This window comes from Aspergillus caelatus, assembly GCF_009193585.1.
Source record: "Aspergillus caelatus strain CBS 763.97 unplaced genomic scaffold BDV27scaffold_67, whole genome shotgun sequence".
NCBI classification, from domain to species: Eukaryota; Fungi; Ascomycota; class Eurotiomycetes; order Eurotiales; family Aspergillaceae; genus Aspergillus; species Aspergillus caelatus.
Window position 1 is genome coordinate 59,495 of NW_022475330.1, and position 16,549 is coordinate 76,043.

General features: G+C 47.1%; 5 protein-coding genes across 5 annotated transcripts; 2 read left to right on the plus strand and 3 right to left on the minus strand.

Moving 5' to 3' along the window:
• Positions 1 to 907: 907 nt before the first annotated feature.
• On the minus strand, positions 908 to 1,956 carry BDV27DRAFT_126683 (ankyrin repeat-containing domain protein). The gene is made up of 2 exons (XM_032066603.1): positions 1,845 to 1,956; positions 908 to 1,762 (listed from the first exon to the last, which is right to left on the minus strand). The coding sequence occupies exons 1-2, from the start codon at positions 1,924 to 1,926 to the stop codon at positions 945 to 947; spliced, it is 900 nt and encodes a 299-aa protein (XP_031928608.1). The 5' UTR covers positions 1,927 to 1,956; the 3' UTR covers positions 908 to 944.
• Positions 1,957 to 5,378: 3,422 nt separating this feature from the next.
• BDV27DRAFT_171549 (general substrate transporter) lies at positions 5,379 to 7,088 on the minus strand (the record flags this gene model as incomplete). Its single annotated transcript, XM_032075627.1, has 4 exons — positions 5,379 to 5,537; positions 5,590 to 5,689; positions 5,743 to 6,911; positions 6,984 to 7,088. The coding sequence occupies 4 exons, from the start codon at positions 7,086 to 7,088 to the stop codon at positions 5,379 to 5,381; spliced, it is 1,533 nt and encodes a 510-aa protein (XP_031928609.1).
• A 1,384-nt stretch (positions 7,089 to 8,472) lies between these two features.
• BDV27DRAFT_171550 (alpha/beta hydrolase) lies at positions 8,473 to 9,530 on the plus strand (the record flags this gene model as incomplete). Its single annotated transcript, XM_032075628.1, has 3 exons — positions 8,473 to 8,589; positions 8,658 to 8,814; positions 8,887 to 9,530. The coding sequence occupies 3 exons, from the start codon at positions 8,473 to 8,475 to the stop codon at positions 9,528 to 9,530; spliced, it is 918 nt and encodes a 305-aa protein (XP_031928610.1).
• Positions 9,531 to 9,926: 396 nt separating this feature from the next.
• Positions 9,927 to 12,212, minus strand: BDV27DRAFT_156816 (ClpP/crotonase-like domain-containing protein; the record flags this gene model as incomplete). The annotated part of the gene is made up of 1 exon (XM_032072402.1): positions 9,927 to 12,212. One exon carries the CDS (start codon positions 12,210 to 12,212, stop codon positions 9,927 to 9,929), a length of 2,286 nt encoding a protein of 761 aa, XP_031928611.1.
• A 566-nt stretch (positions 12,213 to 12,778) lies between these two features.
• BDV27DRAFT_144377 (MDR family MFS transporter) lies at positions 12,779 to 14,926 on the plus strand (the record flags this gene model as incomplete). The annotated part of the gene is made up of 9 exons (XM_032070255.1): positions 12,779 to 13,033; positions 13,090 to 13,166; positions 13,220 to 13,271; positions 13,325 to 13,499; positions 13,567 to 13,590; positions 13,655 to 13,726; positions 13,777 to 14,280; positions 14,342 to 14,502; positions 14,555 to 14,926. The coding sequence occupies 9 exons, from the start codon at positions 12,779 to 12,781 to the stop codon at positions 14,924 to 14,926; spliced, it is 1,692 nt and encodes a 563-aa protein (XP_031928612.1).
• Between the last annotated feature and the right edge of the window lie 1,623 nt (positions 14,927 to 16,549).

Below are 16,549 nucleotides of genomic sequence, written 5' to 3' on the forward strand. Positions count from 1 at the left end.
GTGGAGTATCAAGTAATCATGCATTATTAAGGATTATTATCCTTTCTCCTAAGGTAGACTATAGAACCTAAAGTTTATAGATAAAATCAAGTATAATGGTTATTCTATCCTACCTTAGCAATTTCTGGCCTGATGTGTCTGGTGCTTGTTATGCATATTTAGATAGGAAATAGATGTCATTTCCAAGAAACATTGGGAATTGTTATGTCAATTCGTTCCATCTAATAGTGTTCAGTATTTAAACCAACTTAAACTAACTTAATGACTCTAGGGGTGAATATTTGCACGCCTAGGTGCGCGGACTACAGTATTCTATTAGAATCGTCAACTAACGACGTCAAGCATTGCTGTGCTGACTGTCAGCCGTAGAATGGTGATATTACAAAGACGGTTTAGATAGCCGCCTGCTTAGCCGATAGTTGTCAAACAAGGCATATCAACCTTTCACAAGACTTGAAGTCTTATGGATACTCCGGAAAGGCTCGGTAGAAGATGAAGGCACAAATATTAAAAGGTGGGCGGGTTTATACATTGAGAATAAGAGGCAGTAAAACTAACTTGAATATAAAAAGCTCGTTCCTTTATAATCTATACTACGCATACTTAATATGTTCCTAAAGGACGCTGTACTCAGTGTACCCTCATCTCCTTGTTTAATATGCTCAGTATATCCTGACGTCCTTGTCTGACATGCTCGGTCGGGTCTATTGATCAGTGTAATCCATTTCTCTGACAATAGTTAGCTGATCTACAATCAGTATTTGGGCAACGTAGGCCACAAAATATGAAGAATCAGACATAATTTACTATTCCTTCCACCCTTTACTATTTAGGTACAGGCCTAGACTACTCGTTAATCCCGCATATCACCGATTCAATGGAAACTATACGGGTGTACTAGTATATAAAAGCACTGTTGTTGCTAACTTATCTCTAACTAGATGTCATTGCACATCCGCCCCAGACTCTAGCAGGGCCTCCACTGCTGCATCAAAACCTGCATCAATGGCAATCAGGAGGGGTGTTCTCCCGTCTTTGGTGCATTCATTAATCACCTTGCTGTTCCCAGCACAATGCATCAAGAGTCTTTTAAGTAACCGATCTTGGCGATGTATTACCGCCCAATGTAGGGCAGAGTGATGCTGGTGGTCTACATATTCAATTCCAGCCCCGTGTGATAGCAACAGATCGACGACATCTTCGAATCCAGCAATAGTGGCATTGATCAAAGGTGTCCTGCCTTCGGGGTCCTTCTCATTGTAATCTGCATGATGTTCAAGCAATAGCCTAACAATCTTGCCGTGGCCCATTTGTACTGCCCGCTGCAATGGACTAGTACAACACTTGCCCACAGTCTTGCCATGATTGCTATTCCCCCTTCTAATTGCATCACCCCCAAGATTGCAATGTGTCGCCTCGCTACCACCGCTATCGTCTGAAGGAACCGCTGATGGGAGTTGCACGGCTGAGTCTGATGCGGCGGGGGTGAGTTGGAGCGCAGGGTCCACGGAGTTGAGCTCTGAAGCAAAGAGAGTGTTGGCTGCACTGAAGTCAAATGAATCCAGGAAGATGGCTGTGTTCACAGTGTCGAGGCCCGGATCACAACCCTGCGTAGCGGGGTTGATGGAAGTCATCCGGGATACAACCGGTGTATTACGCAGGCTGTCGTGGGTGATTTGAGTATCCGAGCCGTCGGGGAGGGGGTTCGGGCTCGGAGTCCGCACACGCTCAGGTCCGATTGTCTTCTGCTGATAGTGCTTTTCTAGTTGTGAAGTATCAAGAAGTCAGTTTGCGTTTGCAATGCCCAAAGAGCCTCAGACGGATGAGTTGTGGATCTCACTAACGTCGAAATCGTCGCTGAGCCAGTCGGTTTTGCTCGCGACGACGCTCCTTCGCCTCAGTGGAGTTAGAATATTTCGGCGCCATGGGGCTACGATTCGTATATGGCAATCTCTGCAGAGAGCGTTTGGGAAGTTTTCGGTACATGGGAGCCATATGAGGTAGAGGTATCCTGTCATTAAATTCGACTGGCCGACACCATGTCCGGCCTATCTCGGTGTGTTCTCTTCGGCCTCACTCGAGGCAGGACGAGTATGTTTCATTGGACGGACAAATCTTACTCAGAGACAAGGTCCTCGCTAATGTATGCAGTTGAGACGAAGGGATTGGCCCCCATTGCCCAAACTGTGTCCCTCCCTGCGTTGGTCACCTTATACCCCTGGTACAGTGAGAACCAATGACAAATGAACTTCCTTCAACCCATGACCACTAATTACTATGCCTTTACCTATCAAATGCTTAATTAAAGCTTATCTAATATATTTTTCATAGCAATGATAAACGCATGAGCATGGATTCTTAGCGAGCTCATCCCCCGCCCGAGCGACCCCACTGCGGCAAGCCAATGCCGCCAATCCACATCCACACTCCACTCTAGGTAAGCAGACTAAGTACACTAGATCGACTATGCGGAGTATAGACTAAGTAAATACAAGCAGCTCAAGCAGACTCAGTGAAGGAAACCATTCCGCCGGCAGAAAAAGCTACAAAATATAAGAAATTGAATTAATGCGGATTGGTGGCATTGGTTTACCATGCCACGCATCGTGCTCCAACAGTTATGCTGAAGTATGGGGCATGTCATTGTAGCCCTCAGCCGCAGGTACAGCCCGGATCCACGTGTGCACAGCCAACATTCCGTGTGTGTAGCCACCCTTCCAAGTGAGAGTTAGTTATAACTATTCTTAGTCAGAGTACTCTTATATTATAAAGACTGTATGGAACCAGTACTAAGATAAGACTAGATTGGTATTCCTGAGAATGGTACTTTGTAACCAACCGGCGTCATCGCCTAATCCTTACTCCCTAGTGCCTAGTTTCATGCACTATTCCGTACTCAGACTCGTTCCTTTCAGTCTAGAATCGCCCTTCCTCAACCGGAGCTCATTGAATGACGTTAGATTTATCGTCGTAACTTTGTCTACCATTTCCTTGTATGAATTTTGCCCGCTGTAGGCAGATCTCACTGAGACGGGCACAGTGGTTCTGACAGTTCCACTCCCGATTTTACACTTCAAGGCACCCTACTCTCTAAGACATAGAAACTTTAAAATGTAAATTTCTATCGATTTCTGACCCCTGCTAATGCAATCCCCTTCGGGAACTTTCAAGAGGACCCCACCTGTGACACTCAATGTCACGGCGTCAACACGAGGGAGCGTTCTGGTGACCAACCGCCACACTATCTAGTCAAAGACTGGAGTTTCAGGCGTCTCAACCTGAACCTCTCTCACTGTATAGGGTAAAGTGAACCGTCCCATAACCCAACCCCCCCCCACTTCCTCTCCCTCTCCTCCCTCTCCTCCCTCCTATACTAACAAACCTTCTAGGGTGGCGGCTCTATGCGCCACTATAGTCTATATACGTGGTCTATATTAGCAGCATCGCTAGCCCCCAAAGATAACAGGTCGCCTAGCGTTCTGCGGCCTAACCCCACCGCCTAATGATTTTCTTGTCAGCCGGGGAATCTGATCCTTCGGATTCCTTCCGCAGACCCGACCCACGCTATAGTATCGGGCAAAAGGACTATCCAAGGTACGATGAACCGTCCTACCCCAAGGGCACTTTTGCTTAAGAGATTGATTAAAAAAAAAAAAAAAAACTCTCATTGTTATAAGATAGTTAACAATCTTAAAATAGATATACAGACAGCTATTTGACTAACCTAAGTATCTATAACTAACCATATTAGGCAGGGTAAGTCTATAGCACCGGACAATATATAAATTTTAGAACACGGAAGTCGCGTAAAATCCCGGGTAAATTCTACTGAAAATGGCGCTATAGTTTAGTCACCTGCACATCCCCGTGTCAAATTAAGGCTAGATGAGGGGCTATTTAACCATTTTACTCTCCACTGGTAGTAGTAGTAAATCCTAAACTGTCGCGAGTTGAGAGAGTCGAGATAAAAGCAGCTGGGGAGGAATTTTTGTTTTTACTCTTTTCTGGCCCCACGGATATTTTTTGAAGCGGAACGTCCTGTAAGGTTGAATTGCCTATACCCTCCGCCCTTATTAGCTTTTATCTAATTGGCTTCGTCGTGATTAACTTACATATAATATACTAACCAATTATATATATCTAGACAGGGCGGGAGGTACAACAAGGTAATCAATCTTACAAGTTATGGATCACCCCACTTCCAAATATTCGTGACCAGAAGAATAACTCGTGAGGCAGCCTTCTGATTGGCTAATATCTGCGCCGCCTTCGCTGACCTTGCCTACTACTAGTAGTAGTAGTGGGGTTCGGCTAACCGTGTTCGGCAAGGTTAAAGCTTTTCCTGTTTCAGATTAGTACGAAAGTAGATTACTGCCAAGGATCCCTATTCGTTCAGTTCAACTCCTCTTTCGCAACTGGAAAGCAATGCAATCGGCCGGAGATTCATTTACTGAGGACAATGCTGGAAAGAGGTTAGAATGGGCAAGACCCTACGCAAGATGTACTTCAAATGACGTGAGAAGAATCGAATGGACTGAGAAAAATAATACTCTGTAGCACGTGGAAAAAGGTGCTCGATCTGTGTGAAATTGGACCTTTACAACTAACAAAGCCCCCCTCACACGACTCACGACTCACGAGTTGATTGATATGGTTTGGGCTGGATTTTCATAGAATACTTATCCAGTTAGGTTGATTAAGAGTCAAGAGAGTTGAGACCAACGCTAGTAACTGAATACTGTAGGACAGTAGTACGTATATCGAGAGTAAACAGATTAGTTGTACGCCTATAGGTGCAATAATACTAACATGGTAATGATTGATTATTGAATTACTATATTTCATATAGATATAAAGCAGACTTTTATCCAGGTAATCGTAGGGACTAGAGTCCACTAAGGCAGCTAGGCCGAACAGCCAGACGGTAGCTACTAGCTCCATTAAATCTTATATCGCATATACGCGGTCGCGCGGGACCTAGCTGGACCTAGCTACTAGACTCATTACCTCATTTGCTCTAGTGAATCCCTCTGCTCAAGAAAATCCGTTCGCTAATTAATTGAAGTTATTCAGTGAGTGATTGAACGGTTTCCACTTTCGAATGATCAGAGAAGCACGTCCCGGTATCAAATATATTCACAATAGCGGTGACCCAAGTGGGAATGGAATCACAGATATATTATATATTTTAATATATTGTCTTTAATTCTTTTTTTTAAAATGGCTTTATATAGATTCAGACCAGTATTTCGTATAACAATTGATTTTTATAGACAATCTATAGATTATCCATATAGACCTCAAGATAGGTTAGATTGTAGGAGACTAAACTGAAAATCTGTGTCAATTAGGCGTTAGGTCCAAAAGGAGGCGTGGACCTATGATGGGTTCTGCTGAAGTGTAACTTCGACCACATGAATGGTCTTCTGTCCACGGCGGGCTTCAATGTCAGACTCATTTGAGTGCGGACTCCCTCGCTCGAAGATAGTGTCGACCTCTTCTAGAGTTTTGCCTTTGGTCTCAACCCAAAACAATGCCTGTAAACAACGTCATTAACCGCTGTAGGTGGGCCAGTGTTCTTTTACCTACCACAATCAGAAGCACGATGACATCCCAGCTTCCGTTGATGATGTACATCTTCCAACCAATATTCTCCAAGGCGATTGGCATGACAAATACCAGGAGGAGTCTGCTCTTGTATTTAGTACCATGCGCCGGACAGGGGGACAAGACACCACCTACGTTAGGCTGCTCAGCATAAACTCCGAGAAAGCCACACCATTAGCTCGAATACTATAATTCATGACCTCAGTTGGGTAGAGATAGATGAGCGGTGTCCAGGCCAGGGAGTAGAATCCCTGGAAGAGGAAAATCACTGCTACATTCCCATATAGAAGGCTGGTAGATGTGTCATTCGGACCATTGTCCGCGTACACCTTCGTTAGACCTCCAATAATGAAAAGGCAGGCGATAAGCAGGCTCTGGCCAACAAGAGCTGTGGGACGCCGACCCCACGAGGTGACTAGAAAGGTGCCCAACAGGCAGCAAAATAGACACCAAGCGTTGAGAACAAGGTTGATATGTAGCTGGGCGCGACTGTCGGTGACTCCAGCCATGCTGAGCTCCGGCCCCAGATAGAAAAGGCTGATGAGATTTCCAACCACAGTGGACATGGGTCCAACAGAAGTTCCGATAAGGAACCTCCTCCGCAGTATCGGATCCTTGAAAATCTCTACGATGGAGCTCTTGCATTCCTTGTCCGATTTCAGGGCACCCGCAATCTCTTCATAGATGCTTATCACCACCGGATCGGATATATTGCCGTTGGCATTCGTTTGTGCAACGGCGAGGCGAGCCTCGTCGAAGTAGCCCTGGTACTGAAGCCAACGCGGACTTTCCGGGACAAACGGCAAGATGAGAATGCAAAGCAGAGAGAAGAGGCCTTGGATGAGCGACGGCACTCGCCAAGCCCAGGAAGAACTGGTCCAAGTACCAGTCCCGAGGGTAATTCCGGCCGCCAGGATTGCACCAATCCAGTAGAAGTCGTTGAGAGATCCTACACCCCATGCTCGGAATCGACTAGGGAAACTCTCGGAGAGGTACACGCCGCCAGCAATCCCACAAGAAGCTGCTCCGAGTCCGATTATAATGCGGCCAACGACAAACATGGCAATATTCTGAGAAGCTGTTTGCAGCACAACACCAATTATGGCAACCAGGCTGCTCCAGAAGATAGCTAGTCTTCTCCCTAGCCTGTCCGCCATCGTGCCTGCGAACAAAGGTCCTAGAATGCCACCGATGAAGATAGAAGCGGTGTTCAGGCCTGTCGTTGCTGCGCTGAGCCTAAAGTAGTTGTTGTATGCAGGCAGGATGTTGAGCGCGTTGAGCAATGCAGTGTCGTAGCCAACCGTCTGTTAAGTTTTTTCTGTTAATCTCGGTCTCTCGATGGAATTGCACACGGCAAATTTTGCTAGGACACATACACAGGACTGTACAAACGAGCACATGATGAGGAGGAGCGACAAGACCAAAGTAGACTCTGGCACCCACGCCGGCAACCATGTCCCCGTATGCGTTTTCCGTAGCATCTTCAAGACTACCGTTGTGTCCAGTAACAAGGCAGAAGGAATGAAGGGGAGGAAGGGGAAAAAGGAAAGTATTGAGATCAAAATTCGATATTCATTGTTAAAATCGAAGGAAATGGATTCTGGTCAAGATTTGATATTTGATATTGGTTTATTTATCCCCGTGTTTCGATAAGTGCTATTCGCTACCATGCGCTGGATATTAATGAGATATGTTGGCACGTCCGAATACGCTTATGCCTGAGATAAGCCGGAGATTATGAAAAGGTCTTTAGGTGCCATTCCTTACGGAAAGGAGTGAAAACGATCTAATAGGATTATAAAATCATGGCTGCTTATAGAAAGCTTTAGGATAACATACTTGCCTGTAGCTCCGCCACGACTACCTATAGAGGACAGTAAACCTGTTTCATACCAAACATTGAAGCGTAAGATTTTGAATTATGATGCATTATTGTTTGTTTCCTGTTGCATCCCGCTGTGGACAAACAACAACTGTATATCAGCCAGCGTAGTGATGCAGTTATTTCAGCACACTTAGCCTGCATTTTACACAGTAGAGGCCGGTTTCTGTCAACAGCAGTAGATGTTTACATGATACACCTCATTTTAATGGGTTACAAGTCGATACAAAGGCAGTATGTTCAGGTTAGAGCAGAAAGCTATCGAAATATAGGGTGTAGATTTCGCCTTGATGTAGAGGTAAGGTATTCATGTGATTTACTTCGTTCCTGTACGAGTTAACGTAACCCTCCCTTCCTCTTCCACAGACTTCGAGGATGCTATTGAGGACTAGAATCTTAAAATCTGTATTCTTATGTCAAGCTGGGTGCTCCTTTGTCTATTGTCCATTACAGGGTAGGGTTAGATGATGTGGCTTTACGGCTCTGCTCTGTAGTACGTGTAATCTCTGTCTATAGCTCTGCTGTTAATAATGCACTTCTTAAACTGGGATAGGGCCTCGACTGCAAATCATCAATATTCTATGTAAGAAATGGTGTCCATCTTTAAAATGAGGCCTGTTGTGTTGTAGATTATCGCTACCGGCGGTGGTGCCTAAAATGGTTTGCGCCCTCACTCCTGGCTATTGAATCCCCGCAACTAGCCTATAGGTAATTGTAAGAATAGTCTTATGTTAAGCTTTGTATGGCTGATGCGGCTGGAAAGCCTTTGCTTACCTTTGGGTGCCAACTTTGTACGCTTGAACTGCTTACATGCAGGATGATTACTTCAGCCATTTGATTATTCCTATGACGATCGCAGCCTACTACATTTCCCTATGAATGTGGGATGCAGAAGACAAAAGCTATGAGTGCTTCCCACTGCAGATGAGGAGCGAAACGGGTCAGGATTTTCAAAAAGCTAGGTTCCTCGTTTGAAGTCCACCATGTCTCCAGCTACGAGCCGTCGAACAGTTAATTGCAAAACCATTGATGGGATTTCACTAGAAGCATGGCTGTGGGAGGTCGAAGGCCCCGCGCCCATAATTGTCATGACTCACGGCGTAGGTTCCCGTGGAGAAAAGATGTTACCGTTGTACAGCAAGACTGATAACTGAATATTCTCTCGCAGCTCAATTGCGTTAAAGAGTGGAGTCTTGAGGAGACAGCCGAGGCCTTCCACAAAGCAGGCTACAACGTCCTTCTGTACGATCCAAGAGGCATTGGAGGCAGCGAGGGTGTTCCCAGAAACCAGCCTGATCCGTGGCAGCACTCTGAGGACATTTCAGGTATGTCTACTGTCATGATGGTTACGAGCTTGTTTGCTTGGCAGTTGGACTAACGACACTGGTTATGGCAAGATGTCGTCACCTACGCAAGCACACTACCGTCTGTTGACTCCCAGAGAATCCTACTCTGGGGGATCTCCTTCGGTGCTACTGTGACTGCATGCGCTGGCGCCGTTGATCCTCGCGTGGTGGCCGTTCTGATGGTCGCGCCCATCTTCAAGTTCATTCGGCCGGACAAGCGCAGGAAGCTGTTCACACAGCTGATGAAGGACCGTCAATCTCAGATCAGAGGCAATGAGCCTTTCTACCTCCGTCCTTACGATAGTAACGGGGAAAATCCCGCGGGCTACGGTGGCTCCGGGGGAGCAGGCGCCAAGGAAGCGTACACGTTGATGGAACTCGGTGTCGAGCGCTATGGGTACCGCAATCGCATCACACTTCAGACATTCCACAAACTGGCGCTGTTCCGTCCCCAAGACTTCCTGCAGGAGATGTTAACCGACAAGCCAATCATGATGGTTGTGCCGGAGAATGATACAATGTCATTGCCAGCGGATCAACTGGCAGCGTTTGAGAGCTTCAAGTGTCCAAAACAATTCTACTTGGCCAAGAACAAAGGTCATATGGATATCTTATCAGGAGAGGAGTTCACGCAGAACATGTCGGCGATGATAGAGTTCTTTGATTCGGTTTCACGTGAAGAGGATATTGTATAACGGCTATCGATTGTCTATCTAGTACAATTATATCTCGTTGGTACTTCGCATGGATGTGCTATTATTATGATAGACCCTAACCTCCTACGATAATTGAACTATAGGAACGTAATACAACTATGGGATGCTCTTATTGATAAGGTATACTCTTATTAATAACATACATGAATGTTTGACCAATGGTGCTCCCCTCATTCGCGCGTAGTATATCCAATGGAGCGTGGGTGGATGCGTTCCACGACCCGTCTGTTCTCTGGACCATGCCCATGCTGTGGCGACGTAACAATCGCCCTGTTAGATCACTGGGATACGTTAGTCAGTCTCTCAAATCATCCAAGCCAGCCTACTATGTCTCCTGCCTATGTACGCACGGCGCTCTCTCGTTGGCTCCGGTGTCTATATCCCCAAGTACTGTGGCGAACGCTTGGCTTGAAATGCATGTAGAGCTTCGGCGCGGTCGCTGGTTCCCAGGACCGAGGTATAAGCAGCATTTTCAGCTTCTTCATTGGCCATAGCCAGAGCGCTCAAGGCAGCACGGACAGCGATGGGGCCTCCAGCACAGATATCATGAGCCAACGACAACGCATTGGCGAGAGTCAGCCTTCTGACCGCGCCCAAATCCGCACAGTCCATTTCACCAGAAAACACAAGCCGGTTGCATAAGCCCATTTGAGCGGCTTCCACGGCCTTGACACGGCGACCAGTAAGGATCATGTCAAGCGCGTGTGACTGGCCGACAACTCGCGGTAGTCGATGCGTCCCGCCGGCGCCAGGGATAATGGCAAGTTTAGTCTCTGGCAAGCTAACCACGGCATGGCCGGAAAACACCCGGAGATGGCAGCAGAGGGCCAGTTCCAAGCCGCCGCCGAGCGCTAAACCGGATACGCAAGCAATCGATGGGATGGGCAGCGATGCCAGCTTGGAGAAGACATGGCGGAGCTCCGTTAAGAAGTCCATAGTCTCATCGCCACTCATGTTGCTCCGCTCCTTGAGATCCGCTCCAGCGCAGAAGACATTGTCGTTTGTGCTGGCGATGATGACGGCTCTCACTTGGCTCTGGCTTGCCTTGACGTAGACGCAATCGAGCTCCCGGTCCAACTCCTGGAGCAGCTGCCGTGAAATGGCGTTACTTGCCCTGGGGCGGTTCAATTCAATGATGGCAATCTGTCCACCATGTGGTGCTTCGACACTGCTATACAGGATCGTGGGACAAGGCTGGATTGGCTCTGGTTCTGTTGCTACCATGGGTGTCAAAGGGCAGCTATTTTTCACGATAGATCCATTGGTGCCGTTGGGCATGGGCTGAGATTGAGAATGTGCGTTGGTACCATCCGAAAGCGCCGTGTGCTCTGGGAGAGACAAGGCCGTACGACCGACAACCCCCAAACTGTTTTGTTTACCTGTATAACGAGTCCATAAGTCATCCGTTTCGAGATATCTCAGAGTATCGGCTGACTCTGTAATCATGAATTCACATGAACCATCCAAACACATTGGCATCACGATCACTGATCCTATTATCGTGCCTCGTGCCGGGTGGCGAAAGGCCTTCACACGGCCGTCCCCAAAAGCCGGACCAAAGTCCATTTCATGGATATTGAACTTGAAATGGCTGGTGTATACGATAGCAGACGAGGCCAAATCTTCTTGGAAGCTCAGACGGGTGTGGCTCTCCAGTCTGATTCTCTCCATAAAGGCAACCAGATCTCGGATCCTGTCCGCCGTCACGGATTTCACGTCCGCACGTAGAATGCGGGCAGCGGCACGGAGGCCAGTCTGTGGATCCCTGAGCGCATCAAATGGCATATCGCTCCGCATGATGTAGAACGCATTCCCGAAGTACGGCTTAGGTAGCTCAAGTAGCTTACGGCAGTCGACTGGTTGGCCAAATTTGGCGACAGCGTCAGCGGGGAGGGCTCCTGCACGATGCCGAGCAACCAAAATACTTCGCCAGATCAGCGCAGCAATGGCATCACCCGTGGAGATCCAATCCTCGGCATCACGGGGGAACGAAGGAGATGCAGCCTTCTTTAGCTCTACCAGAGCATCGCGACTGATGCGATAGGTTCTACAGGCCTGTTCGACCCCTGTGATATTGCCGTGAGCGAATGCAGACGTCGTGAACGCGGGATGGTTCTCTATGTCTCCCATTCTGCCCTCGCCTGAGACCAAGGCAGTCCGATCTGAGACCCATTTCTCGTTGGTTGTTTGCAAAGGATGTCCGAATTCGCCTGCATGGGCTTTGCGAAGGTTCTCGGCGAAGATCTTCACACACTCAGTCACTCCGGTGCCGTCAATCACGGTGTGCAGAATTTGTATTACGAGGATGACGCCGCCTTGAATGAAGTTGACACGAAAACGGCAGACCTCAACAGGCTCTTGCTGGATGTAGATAACTTGTGGCAAAGAACAGAGCTGGTCAGCATCAAACAGATCCTGAGAAAAGTTTGCCTTGGCGAGGTCGGCATAGGAGATCTGATCACAGAGGTCCTTCACGTCGAGATAAGCGTGTCCATTTGGTGATATATTCCGCAGCCAAGGACGATCGCCTTCTTGTTCTGAGTTTGGTACCACAGATCCTGCGAGAAAGGGCACTCGCTGTACAGTGTGGTGCAGCGCAATATGCAGTTGGTCCACAACCTGTTCTTTGTTTACGTCTTTTGGAAGAGCGAAACATAGCATTCGTTTGGAGTGTGTTGGTGGGTAAGTCCGATCCCAATACGACAGTTTAAGGTCGAAAGGAGGACCCGAAATGGCAATGGACCTGTCCATTGTTGGCGTTGTTGTTGTTGGCGTTATACAGAACCGAAGGCTGGATCTCAGTAATATTATAGATGTGAGAGTTAAAAGAGCAGGCAATACGGAGCGTGTCTTACTGCTGATGATGCTAATGTAGGAGTGCTTGGCTAACGAAATAGGAGGCTACTTCTCCTTAATCTATGCTAGGTATTACCAGGATTATCATCTAAGCCGCAATCACAAATGCTTATGCCTTACGATGACAGAAGACCCGTTGCATAATCAGCTTTTAACCTTGATCTGGGACATAATCCTACATGTACTCGTAAGCTGGACTGTAAGTTGATTACTTTCTGCCACCAGCGCATTATCGACATTCTCCAGGCTCTGCACACAACAGCCATACGACAACGAGGTCTGTCTACATTGGGCTTTTCGACCAGGAACTTCGACAAGGGCCCATCAACGGTTTGCTACGGACTATTCGCCAGACTGGAATGAACTGCGCTATGGAGAGCCAACGTCTTATTTCATCGGAATCACTGGATATCCCACGTCCAGAGGGCATCGTCCAGGACGAGGAGGACTTCCATACTGGTCGGTACTCCGATTTGGAACATCCCTCCAGTCAGGGACAAGATGTCCCTCAAGATGGAGATGAAGATGAGAATGATGATGTCACAAATGCCAAAGTCGTATTGGTCGTCGCTGCCCTGACCGCCACCTCGTTTTTGGTTATGCTCGACATGTCCATTCTTCCAACTGTAGGTCAAGAACTACTCAATGTACCTGGCTATGAGCTGACCGAAGAACGAGCTAGGCCATCCCGCAAATCACGACCGAGTTCCACTCCTTAGGAGACATCGGTTGGTTCGGTAGTGCATACCTGTTGGCAAGGTAAGTTTGTTTCTACGAGGGGGCCCAAGGTAGACATCTAACAGAAGCCTCAGTTCAACCATGCAACCATTGACAGGGAAGCTTTACCTGCGATTTGGTCTAAAGGCAAGTCAAAAACTTCAGGTAACTTATATATTATCTTCTAATGTATAGTATAGTATACCTTCCTCACCTTTCTCACAGTGTTCGAGTTGGGTTCATTGCTCTGTGGCATAGCACCAAGCACCAAGTTGTTCATTCTTGCACGAGCCGTCGCAGGTCTAGGGGCGTCTGGTTTACTGAATGGAGCACTCAGCATAATCGCTGCTATTGCTCCAATGCATAAACGTCCAGGTAAGACAGGCTCAAGCGTATAATTGAAAATAGCAAATGTCCTTGAAGCTAAGCAGATCGAATCTAGCGCTCATTGGTTTCATGCTGTTAAGTATGTCTCCAACCGGATAGTAAACTCGGATTCGGCTCCCAGAACTAACAACTCCCTACACCAGTTGGCCAACTCGGGATGGTCGGTGGGCCAGTCCTCGGTGGTTTGCTCATGAAATATGCGGGTTGGCGATGGTGTAAGTTGGTGTATCATTCCTACTTAACAAATTCTGACCAGGCGAACTAGGCTTCTACATCAATCTGCCAATTGGCGCCGTCTCAGCCATCATTCTTTCCAGCCTTTACATCCCGGATGGCTTTATTCGATCCACAGCAAAGACAAAGTTGGCCGTGTTCTTTAGCCTTGACCCAATTGGATTCGTCTTATTCACTGCTTTCACCGTTACGCTCTTCATGACCCTTCAGTGGGGTGGAAGCATCTATGAGTGGATGAGCCCTGTCATCATTGGACTGCTAGGTGCTTCAATCCTTCTCTTCACTTTGTTTGCCGGGTGGGAAAGATTCGTAGTTGGTGAGAATGCCATGTTCCCATACTCGATGCTGCGCAAGCGGGTTGTCTGGGCATCCTGCTTGACCATATTTCTTTTACAGGGCTGTGCGCTCATCTACTTATACTATCTACCGATGTACTTTCAATCTGTTAAAGGCACATCTCCACTTTCAAGTGGGGTTTATAACTCTCCAGGTATCGGGAGTCAAATGCTCTTGGCTGCAGTATCTGGTGTCTTGGGTAAGTTCTTCTCATAGCTCGAAAGCTAAACGGCCTGCTGTGATTACTGAGATTTATATAGTCGGGAGGATGGGATATTATCTTCCATGGGTCCTTGCAAGCGGAATGCTCGGCCTTGTCGGGTCAGTATTGATGTCGACCTTGACACCTGAGACCAGCCCGGCCGCCTGGATCAGCTACCAGGTTATTGCTGGAATTGGGCGAGGATGCGGTACAACGATGGTAAGCTATATCCTTATTGCATCCTGTTGGACCGAAGCTGACAGGCTCTTAGCCTATGGTGGCGACGCAAAATATCCTCTCACCCGAACAGATTCCATTGGGGATGTCTCTCGTAGCATTTTGCCAATCATTCGGCGGTTCCATGTTCCTCATGTTTGCCCAAGCCATTTTCAGCTACAGCCTTGTAGATGGTCTCAAGAGATTTGCACCTACAGTCGATATACCAACTGTGATTGATGCTGGGGCTGCTGGTCTACGAGATGTGGTACAGCCCGGAGAACTGCCTGGCGTCATAAAAGCTTACAATCTGAGCTTTACGAGAGAGTTCTATCTGGCAGCAGTTGCTTACATCGCAATGATCTTCTCTGCTTGGGGTATGGGGTGGTACAGCGTCAAGAAGCAGAAAGGCGGCAGCCGTGATTAAGCTGGCCGGACGCATGAAGGCGGTATGGTACATTAAACCACTCTGTGAATAACTTTGGATCGTCACATTTAACACCTGGTACTTCTTGTACCAGTGAGAAAAGCGAGGTTTTAGTTTATCGCGACGTGGAACTTGAGTTGACCACTAGGGTTCCGTTTCAAAGCCGAATTTAACATTAGTCGGCGTCGAGCTGAGCATATTTGAGATCGTTTCTATCCATTACATTCGTATATGTAGTGCAGAATAGTTGATAGGTCAGAGGAACCAGACATTCATATTGAGAATGTGGAATAATCGTCCATACATACGTGCCGAACTGTAACACTCTCCAACAGTCTGGATAGGAGCTGTACTACGCTTTGCTACTGAGATATTGGCCGATTCTCAACCATGGAGACAGCTGGGGACATGCACTACGCTTATCTAGAGATAGAATTTATTGCACAAGTAGATCCTCCTCATTTTTCAGTCCACTTATGGAGTGACTCCATGCAAAATATAATTCCCCACCAGTACTGAACTAGTACATACGACCATAGGGTGTGGAGAACAGGGCTTCCCGTCCGCTCAGCCGTACTTAAGCCACACGCCGGGAGGTTAGTAGTTGGGTGGGTGACCACCAGCGAATCCCTCCTGTTGTATGTTTTGTTTTTTGTTTTAGTTATTATTTTTTCAAACATTATTGTAGTCACTTACATCGCTCAGGCCGGGGGAGTCATATTGCGGGCCTATATCTGCGATTGAACGTTTACTCTCCGATTGTTTGACTGTTTTAATTACCTAGCTTCCTCGTTCAAGTGGGTTATATCCTGATCCTCTACTTGCGCTTGGAGTTGATCTATTAAGAAGAGAGACAACTTATTCTACCACAGCTTTTGGTGTACGGTGTGGAATCCTCAACACAGCGTGACTATAGCATAGAGTTGTTGACACAGACTGGAAGTAACTGGTTTAATCACTATACCGAGCGGTAGCTGGGCCGGTACGTTCTCAATGGTTCTAAATTAGGGTCTAGTCGCTTGCCGTTTATTGTAGACTATCTAGTCATGCCTAGATAGTAGGTTGAATATATACTGTAGGTAAGAACGATGTTCTGTCGTGATAGACCAAGGCTAAACAGACAGGATAGGAGTTGGTTGTACAGGACACATTATATATACATGCAACCTCACAAAACTTGCATGTTTCTTTTTTTTTTTTTTTCAGCTGAATAGTTTGAATTCTCCTACGCATTTGCTGGCATGGCTGGTGGTTGACTATGCTAAGGGTTTCGACCGCGGCCAAAAGGCGTTAAGGTGGCCCGCTCGATTACATGGCCAACGGGCGGGTTTAGCACAGCGCAACCCTATGTAGCTTATGCGAGGTCAATCTAATAAGCGCTGTTGTCATTCAAGATCGTTAGCGATAAGAGTAAAGCTCTGACCGATTATAAAAAGTGAAATGAGAGGGAATAGTAATACTTGCTTACTCGTTAGAGCCTTACGGGCCCGCCACTTGTAGAATCCTTATTATTTACACCATATTATCAGCGTGAAAACTTTTGTCTTCCTTATATTTCCTTCTATATTTAGTCAACTGCGCAGCCCCTAACTGATGCCCTATGGTTAATCAAGGTCGAATAGA